The sequence below is a fragment of the Bacillus rossius genome, chromosome 5 (genome assembly GCF_032445375.1).
Source record: "Bacillus rossius redtenbacheri isolate Brsri chromosome 5, Brsri_v3, whole genome shotgun sequence".
NCBI lineage: Eukaryota > Metazoa > Arthropoda > Insecta > Phasmatodea > Bacillidae > Bacillus > Bacillus rossius.
Genome location: NC_086333.1, coordinates 15,330,903 through 15,357,534, shown reverse-complemented (window position 1 = coordinate 15,357,534; position 26,632 = coordinate 15,330,903). Strand labels below are relative to the sequence as shown.

At 37.0% G+C, this 26,632-nt stretch overlaps 1 protein-coding gene across 1 annotated transcript in view; it reads right to left on the bottom strand.

Moving 5' to 3' along the window:
* Positions 1-26,632, bottom strand: part of LOC134531604 (MOB kinase activator-like 2) — a 97,309-nt gene that overhangs the window by 68,252 nt on the left and 2,425 nt on the right. The window contains exon 2 of the mRNA XM_063367347.1: positions 737-900. Within this exon, the coding sequence (XP_063223417.1) occupies positions 737-900 (164 nt within the window). The remainder of the gene's footprint in view (positions 1-736; positions 901-26,632) is intronic.

The window sequence follows — 26,632 nt, the reverse complement described above, 5'->3', positions numbered from 1 at the left end:
GGGTCGTTGCCCAGCGAGGATATCCCATATGTAGGCCCCCAGGTCGCAGCTAAATAAACAGCACCAAAAAACCTTTCTTCCCTTCAGCCGGGATGGCCACTAGTGGGTTAATAGCAGGGTTAACCATTGACCTTGCAGCTTCTTGACCGTTCGTCCAACCAATGTCACCTCTGTGCGTTTTAACAGCCTTGATAACTAGAGGAGACACCTAGAATTAGCATCACAACAATGGAGGTCACAATCCTCAATTATGATACAACTACAAAACTGGAATCAAAACTGGTTTCTGGTTTGCCTTGGTGGGAGCAGTGTGATCAGTCCCCCCCCCCCCCCCCCCAAACATGGCTCCACAAGTGTTGACAGCTAAGACACAACTACAAACATCAGAGGCAACATACATGCACCAGTTATTATAAAACTGGGAGCTAAGTGTTTGTCTGTGGGCTTACCGTACATTGAGAGGACGTGAGCAGTGTTGTGCGGGAGGGGGAAGGGAAAACCCACAAGTTCATTGCCACAGTTCACTTAGATGTGAACCCAGATAACCTTCGTAGGAGGCAAGTGGCCTGGCCCCTCTCACCTGGGTGGCTCAGTGGGCAATAGCTAAGTCTAGTTAATTCTAACAATACCAACCACCAAGGGGTCAAAGTCAGGAATGCCAACCTCCACACCACCCAGGCCGCATGTAGCCTGACAACAGCACTGTTCACGTGAGGTTTAACAAGTAGGTACTGACTGTGCGAGGCGAGCCACTCATTGTAGTCGAGGCCGGCTGGCAGGTCCACCAACACTCGCAGATCGATGTCCGGCAACTTTCGGTCTAGAACAGCCTCCTCCAGGTACAGCTTTGGGTCATCGGGGCACGGGGTTGACGGCTCTTTGTCCTTGCGGCGGGCTTTCCTGCACACACGTGAGACGCTCAATGTGGAAGTAAAAGAACAGCAGTGCAGAGAGGATAGAAGAAGCTACAGGGCTAAGACACACTGCCAGATGTCTCAGCAACAGGTGATATCTGGTGGCAAGAGAACAAAACAGAGTGGGACAATTGCCGCTAGCAGACCTGGTCACTGGCTCAAACAGTAAACTAATTGTGGGCAGTGATAAAGGATGACATTGATGGACAATGAGACATAACTGCTAGAAAATACAGAAACCACCACAACTATAACATACAGTAGAGCACCCCTCAACCGGAATCATTAGGGGGAGGTCTATTCCGGTTATTGGAAAATTCCGGGTAAGGGGAGTTGCGGTAGGGCCGGCCTCCGGGCCGGTTGAATGACCTTCATTCAAGCAAGCTGGCAGGCACGTGTTTCTTATCTCTGTGGGTGGGTGCGTGCGTGAGCGAAGAGGAAGGTGAAGAGGGTTCGGGGGAGGTAGTAAGACTACAGCTGCAGTGTTGTGTTACATCTGTGTTGACGTCCTAGTGATTCACACTTCCTGGAGTGTGTATAGTCACTGCCACGCACATTTTACATTTCACATACACAAGAATAACACTTCAAGCATCTCGTTTAAAAACACAGAGATAGAGAAATACAGGTAAATGTAGACTGTTTAATCATATATTAACATATAAATATGTACATAATACATATTTGTAAACTAAATTATTGTCTACAAATGAAAGCATCACACGTTGGAAGTAAATGTTACTCGCTATCACGTGTGACAGCGTGTGTAGTGGGAGTCTGTGTACATACTCTCGGGCCAGCCGGAATTTTCCGTTTACTTGACAGTGAAACAATAAAACTACTTATAGCATAAACATGTTTATAGTAATTCACGTCCGACGCGAAAACCAGCGGTGTATTTACGCAAAGCGCGGGAAAGACTGGCTATAATTAGCTCTCTGACAGACGTGCGCGCGGGCATGCCTACAAGACATGTACAGTCAGGCAAAAGCAAAAACGCCTCGTTCCAGTGCGGAAATGTTTTGGAAAATTAGTTCTGGATATCGGGAGTTCCGTTTGTGGGAATTACGGTTGAGGGGTGCTCTACTGTAATTCAATAAAGCTATTTCATTTCCTTTCAGAACACACATAGTAACAATGTGACATGGGCAGCAAGCCCCATGCGTCATTCTAAAGCCAACAAGGCAAATGTCGGAACACACATCCTACTTGGCTACTCATCAAGGCACTGGCTTCCACTCAAACATAATACTTGAAATATGTATGTGGTTGGTGTGGTTGGCAAAAATGTGTGATAAAAAAGCTAACAAACTTGTTTGCACCAACAACCTATAAAATAAATAGACTGCTAACATCATGCCACACTCCAATATCTTTTTAAATACTCAATCCCATGATAGAGAATACATTTTGAAAAAAATTGTTAATATTAAATTGTCATTCCACACAAAAACAATTCAAATAAATATAATAAAGCACTTTATTTTCCAAATAAATAGGCAGGCCAACATTTACCAGCATTTTTATCAAAAACTATGTAAGTCAGAAAAAAGCACTCATTGATAAACTCTTAACAGATTATTAACAATGATGGTGGAAATATTTATAATCTAGTTTTATGCATACAGCAGAAAAACCAAATTTGTAATACCCCAAGTGTCTTAAAGAATAATTAATTAATTAGATAAAAAGATTTGGAAACTCTGAATACTGGGCCCCTCAATTAATAGCTATCAAATTCAACATCAGAGGCGACACCTGGAGTAAACAAAGAAAATTTAGAGACTCCCTACGAACACTTGGGAGGAAAAGGATCGTTATTATATATTAAATAAATAAAAACAACTGTTACGTCTATAGACTTCCTTATTTTATTAAACATTGTTCTTTCTTTTTTTTTATAAATTAAATTTTCCTTAGTAACATCTGTTTTTCATTGATAAGTGATCTTACTTAAATTCCTCATAATTACTCTTATTATATTATATTCTTTGAACTTATTTACTATCGGGCCGGCCCTGAATGTTTAACAAAAATAACAATACTTAAGAACATTAATGAAATCAACATTGGTAACTTTAAGGGTTGTACATATAGTCCTTGCAAAACCATAATATAAATTTCTTCTCCTCGACTTGCTTTTACTGTCCGCTGTCTTAACTGGGTTACACTATTTTTTTTTTGAATTCGTGAATAGAATAATAGAATTATGCTGGTATCACCCGGGGCTGTAGGTAGACGGTGATCGAGGTAGTAGGTCTAAAGATGGTGGATTCTGCTCAGGAACCGACTCCAGTGGGTCCTGGCAGAGGATTTTGGCTGCCCCAAACTTGGAACCCTGTCTGAAACAGAGGTCCAAATTCCAAAGAATTAGACCTGTTTCCAGACAGTATACTTAAATGGCGCAAAAGGCCAATAGAAGGAAAATTAAAGGGGGGGATGACGTCAAGACTTACCAAAACAGGGTGTTGGTCCTGGCGCTCAGGAGAGGGCGTCTCGTCTCCGAAAACCCGAACCACGATTCGCGGTCGACACGGAAGTCATCATGAGTTAAAAAATATATATATATATATTAAAAAAAACTAAGGTTCTCTACTTTCAACTAAACTACTGACTGGTTAATATTAATTTTAGATAGGGACTTCATCCCTCTAGTCTGAGAAGACTACATAATATACGATGCGATGTCAATGATTCGCCGAAGATCGCAGTTACAAACTGTACCAGTCAGTCAGGAGGCGCGCACCGAAGTCAGTTCAGAGCGGGATATCACCAGAATATCATAAGCGCGGGGTCTCTAGAGAATGGGAGGGGGGGCAGGCTCTGAGCCGAAAATTACCGAGTCCACCTGAAGGTGTCCGGCATAAAAAAAATTAGATCTTACTGGAGTGACTGCGCGACTGAGGCGCTATCTTTTGGTGGCGAGAAGAAGTACTAATAAATCGACTAGTGACCGACGAGAGAGTCAAGCTAGGGGGTAATGGAGTAACCAGTGGTGCCACCTAGCGGCCTGAGACATAAGGGGGAGAGAGGTTGTCGTTACCTCCGCGCGAGCGCTGGTGTCGGCGCTGCCGACGCCCACAAGTGGCGTTAGTGACCACAGCCGTCGCTAGGTGTCGTTAAAGTCCAGAATCGTAACTGCGGCTGTCAAGCCTGAGATGGCCTTGACTTCGGTTAACGTACCCGAGCGGTCGTCGCTCCTAGTTTCACTTCTGAGAAGAGAGGGTGGGTGAGCAGGAGGGGGATGGCTTCAAAATAACGCATGGTCTGTGGGACGCAAGGCCCAAGGGATCCTCCTGTCGTGTCTTGCTGCTAGTGAACATTATACCGATTCGTGACAGAGTTAGCAGGGCTCAGCACTGCTTCACAAGCTGCTCTAGACAAAAGTGGTCACGCGAAGAAATAAAGTTACCGGCCCTCAACGTGCCTGAAGGCGGGAGAAATATTAGCCAGAATGCTAGCCTAGCATGAGGCTGGGAAAGAAAATCAGCTCGCCTCTGAGAACAGAGGCTGAGGGCCTGGCCGTAAAGAAAATAAGATGAGAGAAAAAAAATATATATTTCCAAAAATATTTAAGATTACAAAATTTTAATTAAAACATGCTTAAATCCCTAATACACGGCACAAATTGATAGCATTGTTCAAGATATACAAGATCATGAAAATGATATTGTTATTTAGAATGATTAGAATAATCATTAATATGCAAAATAATCTATCATGTTTAATTCTACGATAAAGCTAATCTTAATGTATCCACGCAAGATGAAACATTGATTTTTCTTCTGCCTATCCTAGTTTTAATTTTTAATAACGAGCCTGTCCTGTTCAATTAATATGTATCATAACTAGCTTATTGTGAGACACACCCCTTACTAAGTTTAAATAAGTCACAATTTATATGGTTCAAGTAAAACCAATTACCATCCACCTATTCAGAGAAGTTGTTAAATGTGGCTAGCACTACTGAGCATATTTTTTTGTTTTTTGTTAGCTATTTTACTTTAAATTATTAAAATAACATAAAAATTTAAATAATCACACAATGACCTAGTACATTATGTTATACTAACCTAACTTTGGCAATCTGTAGATTAGACTTATCAAAAAACTTTACTGCTTCTTATATATTTTACTTTTAAGTTACAGGTTTCAAGCAGAATATGCTGATGTCTCAGAAATAATTGTGTGTGTTTAAAATAACTTTTATTTGGGTTTCTGCATGTTATGTAAATGATAGCTGTGTTACACATGAATTTAATTACGAAGTCCCTCTATCGTACTATCTCCAAAGCGTGAATATTTCAATATTTCAAAGTGACGTTCTAGCCTATGTGACTAAGACTTTTAAGTTAAGGCATAGAAAATATTGGGAATTTTTTACCTTTGTAATGTACACGTTATTTTTATAAAGTGACATTCTATGTGACTAAGACTTTGTAAGTTAAGATATAGAAAATATAGGGAATTTTTTATCTATGTAATGTACGTGTTTTTTTTTTTTCTGTTCCTAAGTATTAGGGTTGCAATAACTTAGGTGTGAGAAAAATACTGCTTATACAAACTACTTTACATTTTCTGAAATCATATAAAATATAGACCAACATTAATTTTTTTAATTATATGACTATACTGGCTTGACCAACAAAGCATATCGTCTAAAACAATGCCCATATTTCTAACTGTGTATGTGAGGTAACATTTTTAGTGGATTTTGAATCACTGCAATAGACAATTTTAATAAATTTTACCATACCTATTATAATGTCTTACGCCTTTTTTAGAATATAGTATGAGGCCACTTGCAGTGAGTGCATCATGCAATAATAAAGACCACATTATCTATTTATGTACTGTTTATGTTAGACTTATAATAAATGGTCTGGCATACAGATGTAATTGCAGTGAACTACTAATGCAGTGATGTCATTTATCTACAAAGTAAAAAGCAGCAGGATAAATTTGTCAAGTAAATCATGTGTGCTTTATATGTAAAGTACCTATTACAAATTTATCAACTATTCTTCATTTTCTTAAAAACTATATCTGTTAAAGTCGAATTAAATGAATACTTAACATGATTACCTACTTTCAAAAGAAGTTTAAAAACTCATTAAATTCTAACAAAATTATATGACTTGCCAGTTGCCTGCAAATAAACATAACCGGCACAATGATAAATGGGATTCATGTCATCACACTAAAAAATTGCAAATTTATAATAAAATATTAATGTATAGGGAAATGTACATTTTTAATTAAAATAATTATCATTGCTAAGTTGGGCGCCACCACGCAGAAGGGCATGTGGTCCCGGCTCACGACTCTACTACGGACCGTGATGTGGCAAATGCAACAACTCTAGCACAATTATATGGTAAAAATGCAAATGACAATTAATTGCCTTACTTGCGGACCAAGGCACCCCATAACCTGGTCTAGAAAGTTATTGTTATGATTTATTATGTGGGGAGGACTGGGTTCATAATGGATAACCCAATTAATATTTATTACAGTTTTATTGATTACAAATATTTACACTAAACACAAATCACTGACACTTAAAAATGTTTATCAAGTCACTCAAAGTTTGCAAGTTCAAACAGTTCGCACTCCTCACGGCATTCAGCGTCGCGGGATTCTCTCACCAAAACTTAGTCGCCGAACTCTCACCACACTCGCGGCATTCATCTGTCCTCACCATCGCGGGACTCCATCGCCCAAGACCGTCGCCGAACTCCGTCACCCGGTCAAACTTCGTGTCGCGCCACTCTCAGATGGGTCTCTCACCCTCTTCGCCGCTGTCACATTTCCCTTCACTCGGAATCCGCTTGTCACTCTCAGTCGCGGTACTCTCGCCGCCCCAATAACTCACGCACCCAAAAACTGTCACGAAGGCTGGCGTCCCAGCTTAAGTACCTAGGGGTGTCTTTCTCGAAGGGATGAGAGGGGCTGATGACAAGTGACGTTATCCTGGGCCGACTCGACACCTGAATAGTCGAGAAGGGTGTCGTTAGCTCACTCAGAGGCCCGCGGAATTCCCAAGGCTGCTCAGCGAGGCAGGACGATGCGCGGGGAGCAGAGGGGGGAGGGGAGTAGCGACGACCCTTGAAATCCAGCCAGGAATGCGTGGCATGTCTTACGTCAGCGGCCACGTACACACGCCTCACGCCAGCCAGCTCCGAACCCGGCATCGTAGTCTGGTCTCTTGCATTTGTAACATTATGTTTCGTTGTTTCGTGTTAAATTTCCATTACTGAATTGAAATGATTACAGTAAACAGTCTGACACACAGAGTAGGACTCAAAGATAAAAAGAATAGGTTTAAAATAGACTTATGATCAGCGGGTGCTAACAGATCAGCAGTTGCAACGTTGAAGTCATTGAGGTGCGGTGGTTGGGAGAGACTGGGCAAGGGTCAAGGTGTCCTGACCACAGAAAGCTTACTGTTAGGTCATGAACAATTACATGGTGATGATAAAAACATAGCAAAACCCCTTAAACTCTTTCACTTAAATTACAATAGACACAATACTTATACAATATAATACACCTCTCAAATGAGGGAGTATTCTGAAAGAATTGCCCATGGTGCCACTCTGTCCTTATCATAACAACCTGAAAACACACATACTTGGGAATTAAAATAAAAAGTCTCAACATTAGGCAGTTACATCTTATGCAAAACATGGCACAGACACTACACGCTCCTCTTGTGGTGGCGGAGTGAACAAGCACATACACAGCTGGTGGAGGTCATGGGAGGCGTTGATGGGCGAAGATGGGGTTGTGGTATGCGCGAGGCAAAGCACATTGGACTTCAGTAACAGCCCTGGTCGATGTCAATATAAAAAAGTTATTTCTCTATGATATTTTTAGTACATCCATGTTTAAAATAAAATTTTGCATAAAATATTCTGACTTATAAACTTAATTTCATATTCATGATGAATAGTTTAAATATCAAAAGTAAAGTTTTTCTTTTGTATTAATTATCTTTAAAAGTAGTGAAAATCACTTCACTTGCTGTAGGTAACATTATGTAATGGGGGGGGGGGGGGGGGGAAATGTGTCTGCAATATGAAAAAAATAAATAAAAACAGATTTATTCTTGTTTAAGACATGAATTATGACTAGTGAAAATGACAAAGAGAGGCTTCATTGGGTTGGCGGGCAGGAACAAATAAATGTCCCTGTCTCAAAACTCAGAGACAATTTTGTTAAAAACCAGAACTATAGGTAATGACAGTTCAAGAGGGAACCACATAGGCTGCTGAGCAGAGAAGAGTACCCCCCCCCCCCCCCTTAATCATCACTAACTGTAGTCAGTTTTGTTAAAGACCAGAATAACTGTAAAACATGCTTAAGATAAAAATGGAAATACCAAACCAATTGTTCTTCTTAAATAGGATATAAAAATTTAGTAAAAGGGTTAAAAGGCAATGATGTTTGGAAGATATAGAAAATTTGAACAAACCTTAAAATTATGTGAAATCTAATACATATTATAAGAAATTAAAATTTAAACAACAATATTTTTATATGCAAAAAATCTTTTTAAAAAATGTGTGTACACACACACACACACACTTTTCAAAATCTAGTTATTCTTCCATTTTTTTTTAACGGTGGTCACGCATACTGTATTTTAGTTCAGCAATATTACATGTAATTTTACTGACAATTTACTCTCAAATAGGGAACTTTTATTAAACTTTGTTTTGTTCCAAACACAAATGTAACAATAAATCAATCAATCAATCAATTATAGATAAAAGCAGCAAAATAATCAGCTACTATGTGCATGCTGGTAGATTGATCATGACTATTGATTTGTGCAAGATTTATTCAACGTGGAAACAAGTTTGTTCACTACTTTTAATGGCAGTGGAAAAAGATGGACCTTTTTATTTGTTTTAGCCAATTGTCATAGATGTTTGTTAATTAATTTCTGTAGCAAATGCATGGCACAACAAATAAATCAAAAATATTTCATGCTTATTTATGTTTCAAATGTTAAAAATAGTCAATTCAAACATCCACTCAATTTTTTTCATAACTGGTTTGAGACAGAGATCTAATGTTTTTGTGTGTTCATATGCTGAGTATTGTTCATGTTGTTGATAGAGTTTATGAATTTTTTTAAACCATTGTGAATGATTATAGGTAAAAACTGTTGTAAAGGGTGCATTTTTATAGCATGCTTTAATTTACAGAAATCAGCCACTAAAAGTCATGTAATGTTTAAGAACATCATTCAGGAAATAAAAGATGGCACTGTTTTGTTATGATTGTTTCACTACAACAATAGTTGTCACGGCGGTCATGATGGGTACGGGAGGGTATTAGGTAAGGAATTTAATAAAAAAAGAAATATTGGTATAATATTGTTTTATTTGGTGCATATAACACAGGAAAATCTAAACTCACTAAAATATATTAAACAGTTTAAGGTTTGGTGTTAAATTACACTGACTTTTAGATGGGAATAAGTATTAAGTCATCACCAAAAGGAGTTTTATGGTATTATTAGACAGGACAATTGAGAATACCTTCCGCTGGTGGTAAGAAAGGAAAGAAGCTACTAATCTGTAGAAACTGAAGATAGTCTTGTTGAACACAAGCTTATTAAAGATTAAATCATGACCAGTGAAAGGACAAGATAGGCTACCATGAGCAGGCGAGCAGAAAAAAAAGCCTCAAATCTGCAGCTACCTTGCGACTAAGGTTGCATAACATGAAGCCTGACCCATGCCACATGGTCAGGTGTTGAAATAATTATCTAGTACGTTTAAACATTCCCTGGTGGGAAAAAGAAAAATTAGTTTTGTCCCCCAGGCAAATTTTACATAGTAGTTAGAGTTCTGTGTATCAATAATGATAATATGCTAACTATTATGGCATGCCACAGCTGTATGAAGTTGGTTCGGATGCAGAGCTAAGCGAACTGGCACCATTTTGTTCACTGTCAACGCTGCATGGGTAGGTGAACCACAGGTCTGGGCTGCTTGATGTAAGAGTCTACTGGTAAAGTAGATTTTATATTGTTTTAAGTGATTAAATTATAATAATTGTATACAATAATTACTCAGCGAGTATATTATCACTTCTACATATTAAATTTACAAATATTTCTAATGATTTTATGCTAGGAAACTTTCTGTATAAAAATTACAATAACCTATCATTTCAAGACATAGGGGACTGTCATTTATTCAAAAAGACTGCTGGCAATTATTTTCTATAGTTTATGGGATTCAAAATATGATCTTTCTTGTAGGTAATGCTCCGCAATGCCAACCAAAAAGAAGAGCAAAACAAGGGAAGAAATATTGTAACAGTAAAAAATTGCTGAAAATTGAGGTATGAACAAAAGAGAAGAAATGAAAGAAAAGGAACATAAGAAATACCAGATGAAAGAAAAGAGCACGGAAAATTTGTCCAAGATATGGCTCATTGTGCGCACAAAGCTTTAAAAGAAGTTACGAATACACCTATCCCTCACTTAGCACGTCTTCAGATTGTGCGGATTCATTTAGCGCGATGTTAATTTTACTGCCCCAGTCTTGAATAGTACGTCTGTAAATTTCAGTTAACACGAAATCTCCGCAGGCAAAAAAAAAAAAAATCGGACACGACGCCAAGAAGTCTGTTTCAACTTCTGTAAACAACAGATGTGCCGTGGGATACAGTTAGCCAAAAAAGAGGGGAAGAGATGCGCGCGCAGGTCTGTCTACACTATCGGCTGATGTACAAATATCAGCTATGGCAAGTTAAATTGCGGCTATGGAGTGTAAAGGACCAAATGTTTTTACTTCCGCCCGTATGCTGCCGTGCCGTTGTCGCCTGGCCACAGATCAGGCCGTGAACTCAGTCTAGCCAGTGGCACGGAATTGAATCAAACAAAAGCAAGGTCTGCTCATTCAGATGCCGGTACCTGTACGTGCTTGATCACTCATAATGTATCATGTTCAAGTATTTGAGACAAAACTAGAAGTATTACGGCACGCAGATTTTCATGAAGGCCACGCTTACGTTGGTCGCACTTTAGTTTTAAGCAAGTCAATTGTGCGCACAATCGTACTAAATAAGGACTCTTATCAAAAGTTTATATAAGTCTGATGCTGTTGGTTGTACTAGCGGGAATATATTTGACATTAGATACAGAAATGAACAGATGAATCACATCGAAAAGGTTTTAAATGTATGTTGCAATTAAAAAAGTAATACTAATTGGCCTGACAGGATTCGTGTGATCCAGGCGGTATATGCAAATAAGCAATTAAATTTTTGAAAAATTAAATATAATTATCCGGACAGTAAAATTGGTTTCACTGTTGTAAAGGATGGTTTTGAAATATACGCGACGTGAGTTGAAGGTCACGCCCGGGCGGGCAAGTCAGCCAGCCGACTGACAATAAAGTATATAACCACGTATCTCCCATTACACGGTGTCATATTTGTCAAACAAAATGAGATGGGAGGCATATAAAGATTAATGGTGTGACATATTTATAGTAGTGTGTTATTCTATGCATTTATATTATGTAAAGTATATTTTCCTACACAATTTTGGAACACATTAAATAAATTAGACTTGCTATTTATGGAAACTAATGCTTCAGAATACGTGATTTTGAATAACACGAGCATTTTTAGGAACAAATTAGACATGCTAAGTGAGGGATAGGTGTACTTATGTTCGGGCAAATACGCCCAATTCAGAGTATCCTGCAGTGCCTTCAAGATCTCCATTAATGCATTAAGCATTGCGAGAAGTAGCAATGATAAAAAATGCACGAAAGAATTACCAAAGAGAAAGACAGTAAGATAGATCACTACAAGAAGAAAAAGGTTACAGCACTTGGAAAATGATATGAAAAATAATGTTGACACGCTGAACACAAAATTATACAGATGTGTGACATACCAGAGACTTGCAAAAGTGTTGTTAAAAAGGCACTTTTTTGGTGTGGAAAATGAACAGTTGAAAGAAAACATGCCAGTGTGCTTGCTCCACAATGCTGGCAGCATTTTTGTAAAGCAGCCACGTTGGGTACAATATTTATAGAATCAACAACTATAATCGTAAAAACAACAAAAAAAAATTTGTGCTCAAATATTCTGACATGAAATTAACACTAGCTACAATGAAAACAAAACTATTAATAATGAGTTTCTCCAAAAAAAAAGAAAGTATTATTTTATTATTTAGTAAGCTTCCATAGCAACTCCAATAATATTTAAGACAAATATAAATATCTAGTTTCCACGTTGCCAATAAGATGCACACACATTAGTCAACAGTTTTTTTGTATAAATATTAAATTATGCGAAACTTTTGCAATATAAAATTTATTTTAAATCTCAGGGTAATTTTGCCAGCTTACTCAGTCGCTAGTGTCAGAAATTCCTCAACTCAGGACTACTGATCTTGGTAGTTGTGTAGACGGAATCATTAAGATTTGCAAATTGAAACCCACAAAAATTTTGATTAACCTTTAGTTCAGAATAATTTTCAAATTGCACTACGTATACGGCAGCGAAATAAGTCTTTAATAGACAGAAAACAGTATAGCGTAACTTCAAACTTAGGATGTAGCCATACCTGAATAGAAGCCTTAGCCTTCGTGACGTCTGACAAATATCATGAATACATTGTAAAATATATTTCACGAATGAAAATTATTACATCCAGACGTGCACCTACTCAGTCTCCGTCGTCGCACACGTTCCTACGAGACGTAGAAGGCCATAAATGACAAAAATCCCATTATTTTGCCGCCCACAAATGCGTCTGGTGACGCTATCGTCGATAGGCCTTAACTCACTCTTTGATCCTTTCTCTGAATCGGCCAAACGCAGTCCAGAAAAATAGCGTCACTTCTATATTAGCCAATCAAATCATAACTTTCAAAATGCTATTTGTTGTATCTGGGCGTCCTAGCAGAGGCGACTGTTTATTTTCGTAGTTGCCACGGCAACGTACGAAAATAAACGACTGCCAAGAGTACCAACATATACATGAACAAATACCGCACACGCAGTTAGGCGGTGAAAAACGCAACAAATAAAAAAAAACAACACTCTGTACTGTTGAATAAGTATACCAGTTTAAAAACCATTAAATAAAAACAAATTTTTAGGAAAGTTGTGTCTGGTTAAAGTAGTAAATAAATACAAGCTATGGAGGAGAATGCAGAAGTGCAAAAGTGTTACAAAATTATGACAACAGTAAAACTGGTCCAAGAAAACATGAATAAATAACCAGAAAAGGAGTGAAAAACCAAAAAGATACGTGTTAAATTAAAACACCAGCTTATATAAGAAGTTTAAAGCTGAAAACTTTAAAATTAATTACCAGACTTTTGTTATTACATTCTTTCTGGATTTTCACACAATAGGTAAACGTTTGTGTGATACATGCCTCTGCATAAAGCATTCTAATATTGATTTGAAACTGTCTGCATTGCACAGTCAAAAAAAAGTCACACTAAGCTACTAGAAAACACATGTTGCATTCGCTATGATGAGCAGTGTTTATGACGGAACTGCCAAAAACGTGTCAACAAAAATCCCAAATACAGAATTCGATGACAGCAAGCCTAAACAATTAAGAAAATGGGTAGCAGTGAAGCAAGTTTCCAACTAAACAAGCAAGACTGTTTCAAAATATCTTAAAAAGATGCATATATAATTCATCAAAACAAAGCTGTCAAGAACTTTAAAAAAATCTCACTGAGGAAGAAGCTACAATACTCATGGACTTTTCTGAAAATTACTGTACCAAATACAGTCAAGAAATGCAAGCCTATAATTTTGGAGGGTCTAGACTTCAGCTAAGTCTTCATTTCTGTCATAGTTTACACCAAAGGCTGTACAAATCCTATTGTTTTTTTTTTTCACAAAACATCACACACTCACCAGCTGCTATATGGGTTCACTTACTGCCAATTTTTAAATCTTTACCACTTCAATAACCTGCATTCACTTTTTCAGCAATGGACCTGTAACTCAGTACCTTGAATATCACAATGTTTTAGATTCTGGCGTAAAGACTTCATCTCAAGGTCACAAGTGTAGAAACATTTTCCTGGATCTTTTCAGAGTGTGGTCACAGGAAGGGCGCGCCTGAAGGGGTTGTAACTAATGCGTTAGAACTGCAGATGCTGTCGTTGTTGCGTAATGTGACAGCATACAATAAAGATGTCCTGGAATCATTATGTTTATGATTGACGAGGAGGCTATTCATAAAATGAAAGTTTCAGTGGTACCCTCAAAATATATCATGTAAAGGGCATAATATCAAGATGTCTTTTGGGTTTACCACATGGCACTGCCAAGCTTGTAATTAAATGTTTGAGCCATTCTTCTTATTATGAATGCCAGCATTTCAAATTAGGAGTAATGAAGTATAAAAAAAAGACAAAACTTAATGTCTAGAATATTTACATGGACTCCAAATGCCAATACAAATCCAGACCAGACCTCAAACCACCAGATAACACTGTTACAAAAATTAAATATAATCGCTGTGGGAAAACTACTGGATAGCCCATTTAAAGTTTTTACTTCACAGTTTTATTGATTGAGAATATTTACATCACTAACAAATAATCTTTTAAAAATGCCTAATAATTAATTACACTTAAAAATGTTTATTCCCCCAGTCATTAAGTTTTTTTACATATCAAACACCTCGCTGGGTCGCACCTCTCGCACAACTCTGGCCGCAGCACCCCTCGTGGACATTTTCCCCGGGACTCCATCGCTGCCATCGCACTTCCCTTCGCCGAGGATCCACTCGACGCTTCGGGACTCTCGCCACCCAACTATCGCTGAGAAACTCTCTCGTCGCGGAACTCCGCCGCACCCGCGGCACATGACCCAGACTATCACCTTGGAAAAACTCCCTTGGAGGTCGGCGTCCCGGTCTTATATAGGGCCTCGCGCCCTTCCAGAAGTCACGAGCGTGGCTGGGGCCAGTCACGTCATCCCGCGCCGACCCGACACCTGAACACGTCGAGAAAGGTTGACGTGACACACCGCGTCATCCCGGGCCGACCCGATGCCCGAAGCATTGAGAAATGCATCTGCAGCTCGCACAATTGCCAGCGGGATTCCCAAAAGCTGCCAGGTGCCAGGTAAAGGTGCTGAGGCAGGGCGCCGCGCGGTGAGCGGAGGAAGGAGGGGGTAGTGAAGACCCTTGTAATCCGCCAGGCGCGCGTGAAATGACTCACGTCAGTGGCTGTGCAAGGCCGTCAGCCAGCTCAGAACCTGCGTGCGCCGCGGCCCTGCATACGTTCCAAACAATACTATTTCATGCGCTATTTCATGTGATGATAAGTCTAACACTGAATTTGAGAATGCTGCCAGACCTAGTTCAATCAACCAATATAAAATTTGTTTTATTTAAGTTTCCCCACAGAAACACGGAATATCATTATGCTGCTGTGATAAATCCGATAGACTATGAGGAACAGTAACTTATATGAAAATTTAGGACGATAAGGTTTACATCTTCAAATTTGATGAAGATGTTTCAGATGTACCCTCTTTTATTGCATAAACCTAACACGCACATAATCATCGCACCTATATTTTAGGGCGTCAAAATTTGGATAAAAAAAAAACGCTCACGTAAACGTAGCATGATGTTTTTGGTCCCACTATTAGATTCCAAGCGCTATGTGTGGGGTTTTTTTCGTATAAATCTATGTATTTTAAATTAGAAATCTAATATTTATTCTGACATTACCACTTACTTATTTAATTAACGGCAATATGAAGTTGTCTGATTTGTAAATTTTCTTTTAAAGTCTTTTTAAACGTTCTTTATCTATTCGTTTGCGTCGCTGCGCCTTATAAAAATGTAGCCAGTGCTAGTTGGCATCATTCATGTTTGGTTATGTTGCTTCCCATATAGAGGGTGCACAAGTAGTAAAATATTGATGTCTCGCCGATTGCATGCCACGTGCGCTCTCTGTCAAGTGCCGAGTTAACTACATTTGATGGCCCGCACACAATCGTGGTATGTAATATGACTATAGTTATGCGTTCGTTCATGTTCGCATTCGGACCGCAGATTTTGTTTTTCTATTTAAAGTTGAAGAAAGGTTTTTGTTGCATGACTTATTAATTTAACTGTTTGGAGTGCTCTTTTATACTTCACTTTTTAAATAAATGTACTTTCCATGAATGGGTTTTGTTTTTATAAATAACTTTAACTCACAAAAAAAATATTTTGTCGCATAAACGTCGCACTTCTACTTTTCAAACTTGATTTTAGTATAAAATGTGCGACGATTATGCAATAAAACACTAACTTTCAATCAAATATTGGAAAAGTACCAATCAGTCATAAACCCTTTGCTTTACTAAGAAGGAGATTTTGGTAAGTTTATGCACAAGCTTGCTGTAGCATTAAAAAAATTTATTCCTAATATGTTTAGCCTAATTAAGAATTTGTTTTGAAATTCTCTATTTAATTGTATGTAATATGCTCTGTTAAAGTTATAACTAATTTAAACTGAGGTTTTAATTGGTTACATTAATAAAAAAAATTTTTTTTTGTCTTTTATAGAAACACTCCCCTGGGTGATAAAAACAGTCCCCTGTCGCAAATTTTCACAAAATAGTTAATACTGCAAAATAAGAGGAGAATTTGTGAGCTTTTTGAACATTATTTCATTTATTACTGCCCTATGTTGTGTTTAAATAGCTTCTTAATTATCTTTAAAAAATATTATTGGGACAATGTTGAATAGACTAGTTTCCAATTAGCAGACTAAGACCCATTAAATACTGAATCACAACTAGTGAAAGGGCAAGATATGTTACCATGGGCTGGCAAGCAGGAAAAAGATCCTACAATATGCAGAAATATAGTCTCTTATTAAAGACAATCACAAAAAGTGATGGGACAAGATATGCTACCATGGGCTGGCAAGCAGGAAAAAAGATCTTTCAATCTGCAGAAACAGATTAGTCTGATTTACACCAAGTCATGGTATAACGGATAGGACAAGTGTGGCTACCTTCGGTAAAGGAGCTGCTAAGCTGCATGAATCACAACTAGGGACAGAACAAGAGAGATCTGCCAACCTGCAGAAACAGGAGACGGTCTGGTCGACACCCAGCACGAAGCTGCGGTTCACGCTGGCGATGCTGGAGTACTTGGTGGGCCGGCGCCCGCCCATGAACGGAAACATGACTGTGCTAGTGTGTCTGCCTGCATGCTATGGCTTCCCGAGGAAGCCCAACACATGCATTCTCCGACACAGTGCGTTACACCACTACTCAATTAACCTACTTATATCTATTTATAGACCTGCCATTGTTAGGAAACACTGCAGATGTTTTACTCACATCAATCTGGATTATTACTAATGTTTATAGATGATTATTAGCACTTTATTTCTTTGAGAATTCTCTTAATCCCAAACTGTGTAGTGTAAAGGTGTGGTGGTGCGGCAAACTGCAGGTTCAAAGTCGTTTTCAGTCATTTGCACTGAGTGAGGCGGCAAAACAGTAAAATTATGGATTCTCGTTTGATACGAACTGGGTTCAAAACTTAGTTCATCCATCCTGATGTCAATTTTCAACGCTTTCCCCAAAATTAACTCTAGGCAAATGCTGGGACAGTTCTTTACATTCACACACAGCCGAATCCTTTACCAATTTACTAATTTGTAATCTAAGCAATTAATCTCTGATAACCGTGATGTTGACAAGTCATTAGCCTACCTATCTACCCGCCTACCCAGCCGTATGCATTTGTTCACTCTGAGCATTCTGGTTTCCAGAAGATATATTATAATTTTTTTCATCTGATCACAAAGAATTACACAACAACAAAGATTGACGTTTCTTTCAATCCAAGCCTTTAAGCATGGTTCACGGCCTAATTTTTTAGTATCTATCAACTACTTGGTGGACAAAGTCCACTTTAATCCTTTTGCTTAATGCTCTGTACACTATTATATGACTTTATTTTTAATTTAATATTTTCATATGACTCAGCCTTCAATATAGAACTTACAAGCTGCAGCTCATTCTTGAAGTAATGCCGACTGCACAAATGACAAAGGGTCACTAAAGTACAGTCAATAGTTCCTCGCGATAAGATAGGCATTCTGAAAATAATTGCAGACTTATCAAACGGTCATTCCATTGTTAAGAAATGTTGCACTTGTGTCAGTTAAATTACCCAGAATAAAAAAATTATTTAAGTTCTGTTTTAAGCCATAATTGCTTCAAAAACCCAATTACAGGTGTGATACATTTAGTACCTACACTCACCTAGACTTTGAATAATCCCTCAATCTCTGACAATTGTTTGGTTTTTTTTTCTTTCTAATTTATTTTCTGTCACTAGTTTTATATATAATTATTCATTTGTATATGAATTTCTAAAAAAAAAAAATAATTCTAATAATTTTTACATTGAACAGGGTTATGCCCAACCATAAGCCAAGAGATTCCTTACCACGCTCACCCAACCCCCCCCCCCCCCCCCCAATCCTTCCCAATCTGCACCCACCAACACCTTCTATGGCTGTCACTATATTTCAAACCCCCCGCCAGCACGTGCGTGCGTTTCACTTCACCATCGGAAGAGGCATATGTAGAGCCTGTGCCACTTACCTAATAATATTTTAGTGGCTGATATAAACTCATAATTATTTTTTTACTTCATATTTCACATCCCGGAGTAATTATGTATTTCAGGTATATTTGAGGACGGAGCTGCAACACGCACGCAGAATAATGAACGCACCCTGCTTGAGCAGTTTAATTTTTTGAACTTTATATCACGTGGACCACAGTCAAACCACTTGCATGTGGTTGGCTGTATATTGCAATAAATCTAATAGTTTATTTTTACAACTGTGTAATAATTGTAATGAATAACTCAGATCTTACCAGAATACTGCCCGTCTACTTCCGAGCGGCCACATGTCACAGAGAGACTAAGAGGTGTGGCTCACCTTAAGAGACCACACAGTTACCATCTACAACTACTGTAAGTGGTGTACCCGCTGCTGAATGCGGGTGAATCTTCGTGGTCCGATATACTGGGGGAGGAATTATGAGTATTCAAAGATAACTATTATAAGCTGATATAAGGTAAATCAAATTCTTTCTCTAAGAAATTTAATTTATTTGAATTAATAATTCTTAACTTCATTAGCTAGCTCAAGAAGATATGTAGGTGCTTTTAAATTATCCACAGGCACCAGTAGTAAAAATCTAAGCATGTTGTTAACTTACAGCCAGGTACAAATTATAAGTTTGAAGTAAAATAATACGGAAGGTTATGTCGTTTTGAAATAGCACAATTTGCTCCAAGTTAAGTTCTACAATCAAACACAAAGGAAGTGACGCTGAACTCTACGAAAAATAACATGGTCCAGTTTTAAACAAAATAACAATAACCTTCATAATTACATTCAAATTCACCAAAAAAATATTATCATTCTAATTCCTTTGTAACTACGCTTACTGTATCATAACATATATATTTTATATTAATTATAGCACAATATTTCTACATGAATTGACTTGAGTCAAAAAAGTAAAAATTACCTCAACTAGACAAGATCGAAGTGCAAAAATGTTGTTCTTCTTTAATTATATATTCTGACTTAATATAATTGACTTTCAAATATCAAAACGTGACTAGTATACCATGCCACAATACTGATCCCATGTTAGCAATACAATATTTGTTAAGTAACACATGTGTAATATCTGTTCTTCGTAATTTACTTACCAATTTCTGACAAAATTTATCTTTATCTTGTAATGTGGTTAGTTTTTAAAATCATTTTTCAATACTGTATGCCTTTTTAAACTGTCAGCTAAGAGTTTTGCTACTAAAAATTCACTAGTCTTTTTCACTTGACAATAAATCTAAATCTGGGACTCGGCTCAGAAAATTGGATACATTTCCTTTACCTTTGATATGATAAATATTGATATCAAACTATTGTATTAACAAGCCCCCATCTGATTATGCAACTTCCAAAAACTTGTGTGTTTTCAAACACATAAGAGCTTAGTGATAGGTTAGCAATTTTATCTTTTCGCTTAGCAGTAGGTCCCTAAATTTCTGAAAAGACCATACAATCGCTAATGTCTCCTTTTCAGTGACTGTACAGTTCCTTTCCGCACTATTCAACATTCTGCTCGCCATAGCTATGGTCTTTTCAAAACCATTGTCTAGTTGTGCTAACTTAGACCCTAAAGAATAGGCTGAAGCATCAGTGTACAACAAAAATTCACGTCCTTGGACGGGATGGTAGATAAACTGTTCCTTCAAGAAAACTTTTTTAAATTTCCCAATGCAGCATGAAAATTTTAATTATTATATATACACAATAACATAAAATTACAAAGAAATACACAAAAGTACTTTTAAAAAAATTTAATTGAAATGTCACATTCATTTACAGTTACATTCATGAGTTCTATGGAGCTAATAACATTAAAGTGATAAATTACAACTCATATAGTATCTAATAATTATCTGTTTGCAACTGATTTCAAAACTTAATAACTGGGAACATGTTAAAGATCTAGTTAGTTTTATTTTATGAAAATTCTGTCCTGTATCAACATAAAATCATTATATTTCAACATCATCAATATTTAAAGAAATTGAACTATTATCACTGGAAAAACCAAATTATCAAGGAATCGTGAAATACGCAGTTTAAAAAATAATAATTTCTTATAAAACGACTATGTCTTCTTGAGTGTTTTAATGTATGATTTTAATGTAGGGTTATGACTGTGTTAAGAAATTACCTTATTCAAAATAATATAAGAAAATTCCAAAATTTATATACCTCCATTTAATTTGTACTCCAAACGTTTTTTACTAAATTCTGGAGTTATTTTTAAATACATGCATACTAGCATCTTTCAGCTGTCACAACTACACAATAAACACGCTACTACCAAGCAGTGCTGTGTTCAGGTACTGTAGGGCCGCGACGTCTTGGCGTGTCGTTTTGCGGGGAAGCGGGGAAGAGTAAATGAGAGGGGAAGCAGCTGCGCGCGCACATCAGCCGCTATGCGGTTCATAGCAAAAACATCAGGCGCCACGCTCTCAGTCTGAAGTGAACAATGGAGCCCGACGCAGGACGTTCAAGATACAATAAAGTAATACATAGTGGGGAGAGGGAAATTAGAAGTAGTGAAATCCAGTGTTGTGATGAAGAAGCTGCCAACATATGTCTGCTAGTACCTCTAACAAATGCAACCGAAAGAGCTGCGCGATACACAGGTATAAGCCAAAGATCAGTTTCGCGCATCCGAAAACACAACAGAGAGACGCCAAATAAAAAACAAACAACAACATTATAAGTTTTTCAACGCATTCCCCGTAATTTCACCCGCGGTTTGTTTGTTTTGCATTTGGCAATTTTCCAAACTTTCTGCACCGCTTGTTAGAATATGTTTTATCTACAAGTGTAGCCGATATTGCTACACATTATATTGCATTATATTACATGATATTATATTACATTATATACATTATATATTGCATTATATATTTTATGATATATATGATTTTATGATATATATAAATGTTTATTAATACATTATTTATTTATCACTCCTTTATTTGACCGTTAAACAGCCTCTCATGTTTAATTATTCATTTCAAGCCAAAAAAAAAAACTGGGAAACGTTTGTTGTCAGTTGATGACTTTGATAGAAGAGTGATCAGACACACTAGCCACGAATTTTGTGCAGTAAAAAAACGACAAGGAAACTACTGCCAGTTTTGAAAGAAAAAATTCGGATGGAGTTAGGGAAAGACATCGCTGCATAAAATACTCAAAGAAATGGGTTTTGTGTGGAGAAGAAGCCAAAATAAGCGAATGCTTCTTCTCGAAAGATCTGACGTTGTTGCTTGGCGATAATGGTAGCTGACTCAGATGAAACAGTGCAGGGAGACTGGGAAGAATATATTTGACATGGATGAATCCTGGGTTGACACTAATTTAACCTTTCAGAAATGTTGGCAAAAGAAAGGTGACGTTGAAGGTGTAGGTAATGGCAACAGGAAATGCAGCGCACAGGCTGATAGTTTTAAGCGTTGGTTCTAGGCAGGGTTTCCTTCCTGGAGCCTCTCTTGTTTATAAAGCAAGCACAACAACAGGAGACTATAAAATACGCGAGGATGGTTTGTTATAAATATGGTTTTCGGACCCCTCGAAATTACTAAAATGGTTCTTTCAGAGTGCTGTTATGGAAAAAATACCAACCCGTGTGCATAAAAGTGGTAAGGTTCTTGAAGTGCGTGAAAGTGTCATGTCGATCGTCTTCACATTTTAGCCAAACCAAATGGAAAAGTAAGCATCAGCGAGGGAGTTAGCTGCAAGTCTTAATTAATTGTGTTTTCTACAGCAACCCACAATTACAAATTTAGTTCTTAACTTTTAAAGTATTGTATATCTATGTTTAACTATGTTTAACTAAGCTGCCCAGTCGAGAAAATAGTACGCTACCTTTAAATAATAAATTACCGTAAAGCATTATCGCATCTTTGTATCATTAAGATCTGCGCTGTGTTGCACCGTACGTGAGATTGTTCTCGACCAATGTTTTCGGAACGGCATGGAGACTTCCAGGCCGTTGTTATCTGCGGAGCAGACAAGGAGGGACGTGTCGATTACAAGGTCGCTGAGCTCTAGGGAGTCGACCCGCCAAGACGTCGCGGCCCTACTATAACTTAGAACTGGCAAAAAATAAAATAAATATTTAACTGTAAGTAATTTACTAACAGTAAAAAAAAAACTTTTCTTTATTTTAACTATTGTGTATCGAAACCACCCTACAATAAAGTGCCTTCAAAAATCCAATAAACCATGTGTTAAAATTTTGAAAATTTTAAAAACCTAAATTCACAAACTATTTTTTTTTTAACATACATAACCATAGACAAGCAATTGTAAAACTACTGATGATCAGGTTGTGGGAACCAACTCAGTCTTAGATTCTCTTAGCTGGGTAATATTGAAATTTCCTACTACTTGGGTATTTTCCATGTTCGAGAGTTGGTAACAATTTCACTTGATTATAGCTGAAAGTCTATTTATAGTAAAACATTCCCAACACCTGCTTATTGGATTGATTCACTTTAATACCAAACTTCCTAAGGTAAATTTTTATTATTCGTTGACTTTTGATGTTTCTTTCTCTGATTAGCAGACATAATTAACCTGGTTTTACTATCTTTAGTATTTTGTTTATTATTTCGTTGATCTCTTCCCTATCTTAGTATGTATATCCTGATCATTAGCTCTGGTCACGTACTTACAAATATTGCCGGATACATCTATCTTCCAATGAGATGGACCTGGACCGGACTCAATACTACGCTGCCTTGCAAACCACTACCCTTTCAATGCTACTTATTTATTCTCTTCCTTCAAGCCTGGATCAAACGCTTGAAGCAATGTTGAATCATTGTATTTACGACTTGATGGTTGTACTTTTGACAGTTGTCCTTTGTGCTGCAGTTGTTGGTAAAACATCAGTATCATTTCGTCAAAGAATATCTCCTTCACATGTAGATGCTTCCGACACCACATTCTTATTTCAATTTCTTCATCTAACTCTACTGCTAGCATTGCACTCTTGATGTCGCATGATATCTGCAAGTCTTCACATCGCCTTGATCCGCAATTTCTACAACTCCGTCGAAACTGAAAAGTTAACTTCTTCTTTTCTGTTTGAAGATCAAACTGCAAGTTGATTTTCCTTATGATACCCTTCTGCAATACGATCATTTCTGCAGTTTGTCCGATATGGGGGACGTCTTGCTTGTCATGCTTAAATGCTTCAAACTGAAGGGGTAGATGTTGATGTGATCAAGATTCTCTCTTCCCGCCCCTCTAGTTCAATACCATTTCTCCCTATATCGTCTACATCCTGGAATTCAAAGCTATCTGTCGTAGACACATGTTACGTGTAATAATGACTGTAGGTTTCTCCACATGTCTATTCTCTCTTCTAATATATTTATTCTGTTGTCTAATCTGTTGGTCGTTTCACTATATTTCGTATTCTGACTGTCCATTTTATTCCTAGCCTCCCACATTATCGTTGAGATTGTGTCCTCTATGACTAAACTTCAGGTTTGCACTACCTCAAAATGTTATTCCATTTCTTGGCTAGTTTTGTTCAAATTAACACGTAATTTCTCTAATGCCACACCGAGGATTCGCTTTATATTCCCATCTCTCCTTTCCCATTCTAACATTTTCTCTTGTTTCTCTAGTTCACATTTTTCTGTTTTTTCTTTCCCATTCTAACCGTCCCTTTTGTTTCCTTCCTCTTGTTTCTCCCATTCCCATTTTTCTCCCATTCGTGATTTTTTCCTTTCTCATTCTAACCTTCCCGCTTGTTTCTCTCTTTTACATTTTTCCTTCTGTAAACATTCTTTTCTTTCCCGTTCTATCCTTTCATCTTGTTTCTCCCTTTAGCATATTAACTTTTCCTCTAGTTTCTCCCATTCACATTTTTCCTCCTGTTCGTGAATGAATGTCCCTGTCCGAATTCGACCTGGAACTAGTAATGCTGCTTCTTAGAAAATATGGCGAACTGTCCTCTCCTTCCATGTATTGCCTAATGCCACTTTTTATTCCACCTTAACTTTGCATACTACCTATTTTGTGCTCCAATTGGGTGCCAAATTCCTATTAGTAATTAATTAGAATTATTCTAAACTCATATAAGGGAAATAAAATTCTTTCTCTAAGGAATTCAATTTATGATGTTTATTAATACTTCATTAGCTACCTCAAGGTGCCAGTGCTAAAAATCTAAGTATGTTGTTACAGCAAGGTACAAATTATGCTAAACTAGTACCGAAGGCTACATCATTTTGAAATATGTACTATAATTTGTTTTTAATTAAGTGAAACAATTGAGAATATAAGAAGTGACACTGAACCTAAAAAAAAATAACGTGGTCCAGTTTAAAACAAAATAATGCCTTTCGTAATGACATTCAAGTTTACCAAAAAAAATTATATTAACATCCTAATTCCTTTGTAACTGTGCTTACTGTATCATAACATATATATTTCATGCACAACATGAATTTACATAGTATGTAAATATTTTACTCATAAGGGATTTTGTCTTTGCAAAATGATAATTCTTGGTAATTTAATGTAATGTAATGTAATGTAATGTAATGTATTGCTCTATGAGCTTTGTTATGTTAGGAATTTATTAGCATGAAAAATAAGATGATGGAATGAAAGATTTTAGTTTGGAACAGAGGGTCTTGCTTTAGCTTTTGACATAAGTGGAAGAATTTTGTCTTGAATGAGCTTCACTATTACAATATATTCAATTTCACTACTAAAAAGCTGTCTATGAAAAGACAATTTATAACTAAGCATTGTGTGTTTCTGGAAGACATACCTATATTTTGTGTTATGTGCAAGAATATATGTGGGGAAATGAACTTCGAGTTACAAAAAGTGAACTATTTTAACTGACATCAATCAGAACTATTGTGAGTGTTCTTCATTAACTGCATTGGAAGTGGAAATCAGTTACATGAACTATATTTTCTCAAACATATGACTTTACTGGTTTTGTGTAATATTTTAATTTCAAAATCAATACGGACCATGTAAAAACCCAGTTGTTATGGGTTTGCTATAAAATTTGAAAACTGACTTCGACTAGTGAACAATTGGAGGACGGTGTTACTTTGGTGAATCGTCGACAACCTCAGAACAGAGTTCCGAAGCCGGAGTGGTTTACCGCTGCTGTTGAAGGATTTTGGCACTCCGAGAGTCAACATGCCCCATTTCAAAATTTTGGTGGATTCCAGTTCTATCACCATTGCAGTGTACAGAAGGACTCGTACCACAGTCATCAACGATAGATGAAAACTATCATTTCCTAATGTAAGAAATATGATGAACCTGATTGTAAATGTTGTAAGTAAATTAGGTAAATTTTGTTATATTGCTGTTTGTGTAGAGGTATACTTAATGTTTTGTGTGTAATTTTGAGTAGTGATAATAAATTAATTAGTTAACATTGAAATGAAGTATACCTAATTTAATCTTGTGTTTTAATTCTTCATAGTAGATTCGCATTTGTTTTACAGCCTATTTAAGTACTTTGATTCAACCTTGTAATTTTTTCCCATATACTTAGAGGATACCAGAAATAACTATTCTTGTAACATTATTATTGAATAAACGTCTTTATTGACTTTGTTCAGCCGAGTAATTTTTGAAATGTTGATACTGAAGTGTTTATGTAGAGGATTTTGTAGACTCTAAATGATATTTAACATTAAGATTTCAATACTCTTGTACTGGTAACTGTCTCATCAATTGCACTACTACAATAGTAAAGCATATATAAATGTTAGCTATATTTAACTAGTATATAATCATATATTTTAAATAAGTAATTTATAACTAAATTTACTTTTGCTTACAATAATCTCAAGGTCTGCACAGATTGAGATAGAAAATCATAAGGCTGTTGTTTACTGAACGAATCATGTTAACTTTACTTCCTTCCGAGTAAAGTAATTTCGTTAATATTAAACATTTTCAAGGGTCTGCGATGGTGCCCAATTTCCGACAATGTGACTACTACTTTCAATCAATGACAAGATCAATATTTTTCTGTGGTTAGCTGGTATCACTATAAATTAATTG